Source organism: Lepus europaeus, chromosome 19 (assembly GCF_033115175.1).
Source record: "Lepus europaeus isolate LE1 chromosome 19, mLepTim1.pri, whole genome shotgun sequence".
NCBI classification, from domain to species: Eukaryota; Metazoa; Chordata; class Mammalia; order Lagomorpha; family Leporidae; genus Lepus; species Lepus europaeus.
The window spans coordinates 4688937-4699745 of NC_084845.1; the positions used below are offsets into that span (position 1 = coordinate 4688937).

A 10809-nucleotide genomic window follows, 5' to 3' on the forward strand; every position below is an offset into this window, starting at 1 on the left:
TTTCTGCTGATGTAGACCTGGGAGGAATGGACAATGGCTCAGTAATAGTGGGAGATAAAAATAGAGTTCCTTGCTCCCAGTTTTTGTACCCGAGCTATATTACATGCATTTGGGTGTGAATCATGGTATGTTGAGCTCTATCTCTGTCGTCCTGTCATGTACAAGGTAAATTAATTAGTGATTTAATAAAGTGAAAATCATACTGATATCAAACCATTCTGTATAGTCACACCCTTTGCACTCCCAGGCTAAATATGGGATTCTGTATTCCTGGTGCAGGCACAGCAGAGCCTCTGTACCCTGGAGTCGTGGCTCATGAGAATGTAGGGGCTCACAGTGGGGAAACTCCCAGCAAGTAGTGCAGAGGTGTTCACCAGCCAAAAACTGGGATTTCTTATAACAGTCAAGCAAATATGTAAGATGGAGGAGAGAGTGAATAAAGACACAAAGGAGCTCACCAAGATGAGGATGCTTTGGGTGGCTCTGGACTCTGGGGAGGACCTGGAGGAGACGTTGGTCCCATGGATATATTGGATCTGCTTCTTGTGCCTGTACAGGGTGACAACCATGGAGCTGCTGGACCACAGCAAGAGGACCACAAAGAAAACATCTCGTAATAACACCAGTGCTGCATACAGTCTTCCATACTCTTTAAGTTTGTCATTAGTGATTGAATAGCAGTAGCCATAATCAGTTTTCTTTGTGACATTTTTTTCACTCCACTTTGCACTCACACCCGTAGGTACCAGGATATTTAGTATCATGTTCACAATCCAGAAGAGGATAACAGAAGGGCCAATATATTTGTGAGCCTTTGCTTTGAGCTCGGCCCACAGAGTGTTCCTGGGACTGACAGTGATGGCCTGGAAGATGCTCAAGAGGCAGGTGCTGCTAATGGACACATCTCTGCCCACTCTGTGCACATAGAACATGAGCTTGCACCCAATATCACTGAGGAAATGCTTCATCCCCAAAGCAGTCATGGTTTGGGGAACTCCTCTAGAGAGAATGACTAAGCAGTTGGCTACAGTCAGGTGTTTGATGATCAAATCTGTGGACCTAAACTTGCATCCTATGAAGTAGAGATAGAGATAATGAGAAAGAAGAGAGAAGTTCCCCAGGACTCCTGTAATGGTCTGTGATAAGTAAATCGTTCCCGTTGTCCAGTCTCTGGTGACCATACCATAATCTCCCAAAGCCTGATTATTGACTCTGAGCCTTAGATTCCTGTATGGGAAATGAGATAAGAGTTACATGTATTAATATCAACCAAAGTCAACACTCTCTATTCACAATATTGTCCACTTAAGTCAATTCACACTTAGAGGTAGCTCTTAAAATGTTTATGTCTTATTTAAAAAGTGTTGAGGTGCTGGTGCTGTGGCACAGCAGGTTAAAGCCCTGGCCTAAAGCACTGGCATCCCATATGGGGGCCGGTTCTAGTCCCAGCTGCTCCTCTTCTGATGCAACTCTCTGCTATGGCCTGGGAAAGCAGTAGAAGATGGTCCAAGTCCTTGGGTCCCTGCATCCATGTGGAAGACCTGGAAGAAGCTCCTGGCTCCTGGCTTTGGATCAGCACAGCTCTGGCTGTTTTGGCCGTCTGGGGAGGGAACCAATGGATGGAAGGCCTCTCTCTCTCTGTCTCTGCTTCTCTCTCTAACTCTGTCTTTCAAATAAATAAAATAATCCATGAAAATATTGAGGTATTTACAAAATATGACTAACAAATATGTGGTGAATTTGAGTAATTCTTGTATTTGTAAATTCTGAAATAAGCAGTATCCATTTGTTGAATTAAGATTATCACTTAGGCAGCAATAGTCTAGCCATTTGCCTAAATTTTAAGTTTTAGTTGTGTAATTTGGTGAGTTGAACCTGCATGGTCTTATAAAATTATATAAGACTATTGATATTCTTACCAAGCTAGTTATCTGTGTTCTTCAAATAACACATAATCATACATATTTTATTATGATTTCAATTTATTGCAGACTAGTAACTTTTTTATTAATTTTTAGTGCATGTTTAAACATAAACATTTACATCACAAGCCAACTTCAGTATGGATTAAGCATGTAGGTATCTTTTGATGATGTAAATAACTGATTATAGTATTGTTTTCTAATATCTTTCTCCTTTAAAATTTATATTTTATTAACAATGGGGTTGCATATTATGAAAGCAATGCAAACAGTAGTTGGCGTTTTTAGTACGAGAAACAGTTACCTAAGTGCTGGTCACATGTTCTGGTATAGACTATGGGACAGGAAACACTGTGATGAAGTCATTTATGGAGGAAACTAAGTATAACCACTTTACTGTCATATGCTTTCACTGTGACTCATAGATAATTAATGATTGAGTTTTCCATTTGATGATTTTTAAAGGTTACTGAGTTCTAGAGCTTGTAAACCACATGGAATAGCTAGGTTGCCCAATCCTCTGTATTTTATTACTTGAAACTGTGGAGCTTATGAATGACGTGAAAATATTTCCAGTTCAGAACAAATGCTGGAAGAGACATTCGTACATGGAAGCTGCCAGGTGATGTCCATTTACATGACATGCTTTCATGTGTCTTAAAAATCTTCCCTTATGTAAAGACCAGAACTAATCTTACCATCTCCATGGTACAAAGGATGTTTTCAGTAGGAACAATCACTGACCACTTGAGGATTCAGACAACAGAGTTTCAGAAAAACTTGCTGTTCCAGCAACTGCTCCAGGAATCCACAGTTTCTTCCAGAAGCAGAAGATACCTGTAGGATTTCCAAGTCTCTATCATAAGCACATGATAGATAGATATGCATCTCTGATCATTCTGAAACTGGAGTCTATGATTCCCATCCAGTAGTATGGAACAGCAGATTTACAGGTGCCACAGTCATTAAATACATCAATACCAGATTTCAGGATTATTTCTTTGAAACCACGAACATATGTCATTGAGGATGACACTGAATTACATGAGGAGCCCCCAGGATTGGAGTAGGGTGTAGGATCCCATCTCCCTGTCCTAGCTCAGCACACATCCCAGAATGCTTCCTCCTTCCTGTGAGGCTGGGGCACAGGACCAGGAGCAAGCACGGAGAATCCCCTTTCTCACCTGATCACTCACCCAGACTCCAGAGACGCCTCCTTGTTGAAAGCTTCTTTCTTTCCCACTGACATGGAAAATCACCAGTTTCTAGTCTCCAGGACAAGCACTGGAGACTACCCACAGTTGTATTGAGTGGGTTGGAGGCAGCTGGAACACTAGAAATGTGTTTGTGTCTGTGTGACCTCACCAACCTTCAGAATGCAATTATCTTTTCATCGTTAGCTGCAGTGAATTGAAAATTGGGAATCTGAGAATACTGTGAAACTTTTTTCACTCTTGGTAACTACCAGGAACCATTGAATCATTTTAGTTAATATCTCAAAGGAGACTGTTAATCTCTCACACTGACTTGTTTTTTTTCAGCTCCCTGGAGCAAGCAGGGTCTGACCTAGAGGGAGCAGGAGATCCTGAGCCTGACATGGGAGGGTTGGACAGTGAAACACCTGTGTCTCCCTGGATACACAGAAGATTTCTGTCTACCCCACAGGAGTTCCTTCCTGAACTTCAGACCACTAAGCTCAGCATCATTTATGTAATGAGCAGAGCCATTTGAACAATGCTCCTGAGAAAGGTTTTCAGAAACACAGGTGCAAGGGAGAACATGATGACCATAGTTTCCATTAGAAACCAGTGCTCTTTGGTTCAGCATTGTGCTTGCTGGTAAAAGCCACTCCCTGTGATGCCAGCATCCTATATGGACCCCTGTTCCACATTGCATCCCACTTGCTGCTAATGGCAGGGTAAAGCACAGATGATGGCCTAGGTGTTGGGCTGCTAGCACCCACATAGTAGACCCCAGTTTAGTCCTGGCTTTGGACTGGCCCAGCTCCAGCCATTGTGTTCATTTAGGGAGTGAACCTGCTGGTTTGAGATCTCTATATATAATTCTGCCTTTTGAATAATTAATGTTTAAAAAAGAGAAATAAACCATTGTTCTCTTTTGTTAAAAATATTTATTTATTTGAAAGGAAGATTTACAGAGAATCAGAGGCAGAGAGAGAGGGAAAGAGAGGTCTTCTATCCACTGGTTGATTCCTCAAATGGCTGCAATGGCTCAAGCTTGGCCAGTCAGAAGCCAGGAGCCAAGAGCCTCCTCTGGGTCTCAATTGCAGGTGCAGGGTTCCAAGGTCTTGGACATCTTCCGCTTCTTTCTCAGGCCATAGCAGAGAGCTAAATTGGAAGTGGAGCAGCCAGGACTCGAACTGGCACCCATATGGGATGCCAGCACTGCAGGCAGCAGCTTTACCCCATGCCACAGAGCCTGCCCCCATTGTTCTCTTTATATTAATGAAAAAGTGATTAAAAGAAGAAATAAATGGAAGGAATGAAGATGAAGGGAATTGTGTCTATGAAAAAAAGGTATCAAGGAAATTTGTTACATCTTCTTGGAGGAAATAAGTCACTCATTATCCACTAAAGAAAGAAAGCACTAGATTCACCTGGTACTCCATGAAAAACTTTTTGGAATTAAGGAGGATGTAGGGATTTTACACCAAAGTATTCTATTTTTAAAAGATTTATTTATTTTCCCTGAGAGTCACAGTTGCACAGAAAGAGAAGGAGAGAGAGAGAGAGAGAGAGAGAGAGAGAGAGAGAGAGAGAGAGGTCTTCCATCCATTGGTTCACTCCCCAAATGGCTGCAACAACAGAAGGAGCTGTTACAAAGCCAGGAGTCTTTGTATCTAGGTCTCCCACCTGTGTTCAGGAGCCCAAGGACTTGGGTCATCATCCACTGCTTTCCGAGGCCATAGCAGAGAGCTGGATCAGGAGTGGAACAGCCAGGGCTCGAACCGGCACCCATATGAGATGCCGGCACTGTTTATCCCGCTATGCCACAGAACCAGTCCCCCAAAGTATTCTTTCCAAGTTTGCATCTTCCTTTCTCATCTCCAGTGAACACAAGACACTAAAGAAAATAACAACATTGGATATACAGAAGTTTATGAGCACTAAAAAATGAGATAATAATTTAGCAAGCAGATTCTAAAATTCTCTCAATTACTAGATAAGTAATCTTACTCCTCAATTCAAGATAATTAAATGGTTACCATGATTTTCTGGCCCCACCCCCTTTTTGTTTATTGTTTGTAGTCTTGATTAACTTTCTAATTAATAAGGAGATATTACATGGGTAGAAATTCATTCTTTGAAATTTAATTCAGGGAAATGCACTATTTTCCCAAGCCCACTCTCTGACCTCGATTTCCTGGTCAGACTTTAGAGTCCTGGTATTGGACAGCCCAGAGACTGTTGATTGGTACCCTGTGCTCAGTGATGGACAGAGACGCCAGAATTCCCTGCTTAAATTCTCACATGTATCGAACCTTTTTCTGCCCCAAATCTGACATGATAAAAATCCCCATATTTTGATACTAAATATATAGTAACTTGTGTATGAAGAGAATCAAACATGGGATTGAGAATTTTACATTTTAATACTCTTGTTTCTCCTTATCATCAGCCTTACGATTAATAAATCACTATTTTCCTAACACTATGCATATTTTCCCTTGGGTGTTACTTCAGCAATATGTAATATTACCCAGCAAAAAGGATGTTGCTGATGTAATTATGGTTACTGCTATTTCCCTTTTCTAAAACTTTTTAAAAGGTTTATTTTTTATTTGAAAAAGTTTCAGAGACTGAGGGAGAGACAGAGAGCAAGGTCTTCCATTTGATGGTTCACTCCCCAAATGGCCGCTGCTGCCAGAGCTGGGCCAGACTGAAGTCAGGAGCCAGGAGCTGTCTTTGGATCGTCCGTGTGGGTGCTGGACCCTAGCACTTGAGCCTCCTTCTACTGCTTTCCCAGGCTATTTTCAAGCACTTGGGTCAGAAGTGGAGAAGTCAGTTTGCGAACTGGAGCCCATGTGGGATGCTGGTGCTACAGGCAGCTTTACCTGTTAAGCAATAAAACTGGCCCCAAGAACATTTGACATGATGAAAGATTTTTTTTTTTCATTTTGACTCTTTTAAACTTCTTAAGATGATATATTAAAATTGAACGAATATAGAGAATGCTGTGCTCATATAGTAAATACAACTAGACAAACTTGGAGAGAAACACACACCCATGAACACACCATCACAATCATTAACATAAATATATCCATCTTTTCTAAAACTTCAGCACACCCTTCTGATTTATTATTTTGTTATTATTACTGTCTATAAAATGGATACTTAAGAGCTACACTTCTAGTGAATTTTCAGTACATGATACAGCACTGTTAACCACACTGTGCTACATGACAGAGTTCTGGGCCTTTTTCATTTTGCAAACTTAAAACTTCTTATGACATGATTCATGCTTCCATTTTCTGTGCAACCCTGAAACCGTCATTATATTCTCTGCTTAACTGAATTTACTATATTTTAATTTTTTTAAAAGAAGAGTTAAAGGAGAGAATCCACTTAGTCACTCCCCTAGAAGGGTACAATGGCCAGGGCTAGGCCAGGCTGATGCCATGTGCCCAGAATTCCATTTGGATCTCACATTGGGGTGCGGGGACCCAAGTACTAGGGCCATCTTCTGCTGCTTTACCAGGCCCTTTCGCAGCATCATCGATTGGAAGCAGGCCAGCTGGAACTTGAGGAAGAGCTCTGATATGTGATGACAGTATGATGGGCAGCAGCTTTACCCACTGTGCCAAAACATGGCCCCTGAACTTACTACTTTGTATTTCTCATATAAATGAGATCATGTAGTGATTGGCTTTCTGTGTCTGACTCACTTCACTTACTTAATGTCCTTCATGCCCATCCATGTTTGTGCAATGCTAGAATTTCTCTCTTTTTTAAAGAATAGATAATATTCCATGTTTATATAGCGCAGCATCTTTATTCACTCACCTCTCAGTACATATTTAGGTTGCTTCCATATCATGGATATCATGAACAACGTAGTAATGAACATGAGTTAGATGATGTATTAAAGATCTCATTTCATTCCCTCTGGTCACATAGGCACAAGTGGGGTCACAGGGTCATATGATAGACCCATTTTTAATTATTGTGGCACTGCCATGCTGTTTTCCATAATGGAAATTTATATTCCTATCAAAATATACAAGAATTTACTTTTCTGCACATTCTCCCAACTTTGTTATATTTTCTTTATTTAAGGACTTTGCTAGGTTTCCTTAACCGGCTCCTTTCTGCCAAATTCATTACATCAGATTCAGGGGACACCTGTGGTTCTCCATTTCATTGGAGCAAGGAACATTAATAACATTTCCATAGGAATTAATGTGACAATTACATAGTAATTCACTTTTATTTCTTTAAATCATATTCTTTATTTTAAAAATTAAGACATTTATTTATTTGAAATGCAGAGTTATTGAGTGAGAGAGAGAAGAAGTGAGACAGGGAGAGATGTTCCATCCTCTGGTTTACTACCCGAATGGCTTCAGTGTACAGAGCAGAGCCAAATTGAAGCAATGAGGCAGGATCTTCATCCAGGTCTCCCATATGGATGATAGGGATCCAAGTTTTAGACCATTTTCCTCTGTTGTCTCGGGCCAAAACAGGGAGGTGGATCAGAAGTGCAGCAGCCTATATATGAACTGGTGCAATTTCAGATTAACCCCCTATGCCACAGTGCCATCCCCATGTTCTTTTTTTAAAGCAAAAATTCATGCTGTCTTGTTAACCACACTCTGGTTGGGACAGATCCAGAAATATGCTTAAACTTCCAGATGGGTTAGTGCATGAAGAGCTTACCATTTTAATGGCAGGTGTTTGGTCTGGTGATTCAGATCCCAGATCAAATTGCCACATCAAACATCAGAGTTACCAGGGTTGGATCCCCAGCTCTGCTCCCGTCCCAGTCTTGCTGCTGATGCTACCTTGGAGGCAGAGATAATGGGTCAAGTAATTGTGGGAGACTCAGAGTCCCTTGCTTGCAGTATTTGTGTTTGGGACAAGCTATTACAGGCATTTGGGTGTAAATCATGGGGTGGTTAGCTCTATGTCTCCCCTTTTCTCATGTACAAAATAAATTAATTAGTAAATTAATGTATTTTGAAACATTGAGAAAAAACTGTGGGAATATTCATATACTTTGCATGGTCTTGCTGAGTAGGGTTTTGTGTATTCCTGGTGCAGGCACAGCAGAGCCTATGTACTCTGGAGTCATGGCTCATGAGAATATAGGGGCTCACAGCAGGAAAACTCACAGAAAGTAGTGCAGAGGTGTTCACCAGCCACAAACTGGGATTGCTTAATACAGTTACTCCAATATGAAAGAAGGAGGAGAGAGTGAACAAAGTCACAAAGGTGCTCACAAGGACGAGGATGCTTTGGGTGGCTCTGGATTCTGGGGAGGACCTGGAAGAAACACTGGTCCCATGGATGTATTGGACCTGCTGCTTGTGCCTGCACAGAGTGACAACCATGGAGCTGCTAGCCCACAGCATGAGCGCAACAAAGAAAATATCTCGCAATAACACCAGTGCTGCATACAGTGCTGCGTACTCTGTGAATCTGTCACTATTGATTGAAGAGCAGTAGCCAAGGTCAGTTTTACTTGTGATGTTTTTGTCACTCCTGTTCCCAGTCACATACACTGGTACTATGGCATTTAGTATCAAGTTCACCATCCAGAAGAGTATAATGCTGTGGCCAATGTACTTGGGAGCTTTTGCTTTGAGCTTGGCCCACATAGTGTTCCTAGGACTGATGGTAATGACCTGGAAGATGCTCAAGAGGCAGGTGCTGCTAATGGACGCATCCCTGCCCACTCTGTGCACATAGAACATGAGCTTGCACGCTATGTCAGTGAGGAAATGCCTCATCCCCAAAGCATTTGTGGTTTGGGGAACTCCTCTAGAGAGAATGACTAAGCAGTTGGCTACAGTCAGGTGTTTGATGATCAAATCTGTGGACCTAAACTTGCATCCTGTGAAGTAGAGATAGAGATAATGGGAAATAAGAGAGAAATTCCCTAGGATTCCTGTGATGGTCTGTGATAAGTAGATCATCCCTGTTGTCCAGTCTCTAGTGACCAATCCATCATCTCCCAAAGCCTGATTATTGTCTCTGATCCTAAGATTCCTGTATGGGAAATGAGACAAGAGTAACATGTGTTAATATCAACCAGATTTAAATCTCAACACACAGTATTGTCCACTTACATCAGTTAACACTTTTAGACAGCTGTTTAATATGCATATTTATGTCTTAAGGCCATGTACAAAGTTTGATTTACAAAAATGTGGAGAGTTTTGAGTAATTCATGTATGCATAACTCCTCAAAAGGCAGAAGTATCCACTTCATTTGAAATGAAATTATCACTTGGGCAGCTATAAGCCAGCCATTTTCTAAGTTTAAAAATTTTTAATGTATAAAGTGGTGATTTGAACCTGGAAGTTACCTGGAAGCAGGTAACTTAATCATCTTGCTATTCTAAAAAACTAGTTAGATATGCACTTCAAATAACACATATGCATATTTATTTTCTTCTGATGTCAATTTATTAGACTAGTGGGAATTTCTTTTATCAATTTTTAATGAAAGTTTAATTCAATGCATATAAATTTTCACTGCATAAGCCTACATAACTATTGACTAAGCATTTAGGTAAATTTTTAAGATGTAAATCCTGTGATTGTAGTATTTTTTCTAATGCCCTTCTCCTTGAAAAACAGTATTTTATTATATCAAATTGGTTATTGGTTAGGAAGGTAATACAAACAATATATTTCTGTTTTACTACTGGACATAAGTGCTGGTCATAGGGTCTGATATAGACCATGTGACAGGAGACACCATCCATGATAAAATCATGTATCATGGAAACTAAATATTTCCACCTTAATATTATATGATTAAATTGTGTCTAACACTTAATAATAATTTTAATAAATATTTTTAAAGGTTACTGAGTACTAAAGCATTTAAACCCCATGGAATATCTAGGGTGCCCAATCCTGGGTAGTTTATCATTTGAAACTGGCACATGTGATTGACGTGAAAATATTTTCCATTCAGAACAAATGCTGGAAGACACATTTGTACATGGAAGTTGTCAGGTGACATGCATCTCTACAAGAGAAGCCTCATGTGGCTTAAAAAGCCTTTCCTTATTTAAAGACCAAAAATAATCTTACCATCTCCAAGTTACCAAGGATGTTTATAGTAGGAAACAATCACTGACTGAATTGAGGATTCAAACTACAGACTTAGAGAAAAACTTGCTATTCCAACATCTGCCCCTGGAATCCACAGTTTCTTTCAGGAACAGAAGATTCTTGTAGGGTTCTCCAAGTCTTTATCATAAGCACATGACAAATAGATGTGCATCTCTGGTAATTCTGAAAGTGGAGTCTATGATTCCCATCCAGTAGTATGGAACAGCAGATTTGTAAGAACCACCTTAAATACATCAGCATCATATATCAGGGTTAATTTCATTAAGACCAAGAACCAGTGTCATTGTACATGACACTGAATTACATGAGGAGCCCCCAGGATTGGAGTAGGGTGTAGGGCCCCGTCTCCCTGCCCTAGCTCAGCACACATCTCAGAATGCTTCCTCCTTCCTGTGAGGCTGGGGCACAGGACCAGGAGCAAGCACAGGAGAATCCCCTTTCTCACCTGATCACTCACCCAGGTTCCAGAGACGCCTCCTTGCTGAAAGCTTCTTTCTTTCCCACTAACATGGAAAATCCCCAGTTTCTTTTAGTCTCCAGGACAAGTGTTGGCATGA

At 40.7% G+C, this 10809-nt stretch overlaps 2 protein-coding genes across 2 annotated transcripts; both read right to left on the reverse strand.

Moving 5' to 3' along the window:
* Nucleotides 1-248: 248 nt before the first annotated feature.
* Nucleotides 249-1181, reverse strand: LOC133748717 (vomeronasal type-1 receptor 4-like). Its single transcript, XM_062177649.1, has one exon. The coding sequence runs from the start codon at nucleotides 1179-1181 to the stop codon at nucleotides 249-251; it is 933 nt and encodes a 310-aa protein (XP_062033633.1).
* A 22-nt stretch (nucleotides 1182-1203) lies between these two features.
* Nucleotides 1204-10807, reverse strand: LOC133748718 (vomeronasal type-1 receptor 4-like). The gene is made up of 3 exons (XM_062177650.1): nucleotides 10710-10807; nucleotides 8227-9154; nucleotides 1204-1227 (listed from the first exon to the last, which is right to left on the reverse strand). The coding sequence occupies exons 1-3, from the start codon at nucleotides 10805-10807 to the stop codon at nucleotides 1204-1206; spliced, it is 1050 nt and encodes a 349-aa protein (XP_062033634.1).
* Nucleotides 10808-10809: the final 2 nt, after the last annotated feature.

Coding starts and splice junctions, on each gene's coding strand:
- LOC133748717 (XM_062177649.1), bottom strand. CDS start 1,181: ATGGTCACCAGAGACTGGACAACGGGAACGATTTACTTATCACAGACC.
- LOC133748718 (XM_062177650.1), bottom strand. CDS start 10,807: ATGCCAACACTTGTCCTGGAGACTAAAAGAAACTGGGGATTTTCCATG. Junction 9,155..10,709: donor GAGGCGTCTCTGGAACCTGG/GTGAGTGATCAG, acceptor TTTCCCATACAG/GAATCTTAGGATCAGAGACA. Junction 1,228..8,226: donor TCATGAGCCATGACTCCAGA/GTACATAGGCTC, acceptor TTTCCCATACAG/GAATCTAAGGCTCAGAGTCA.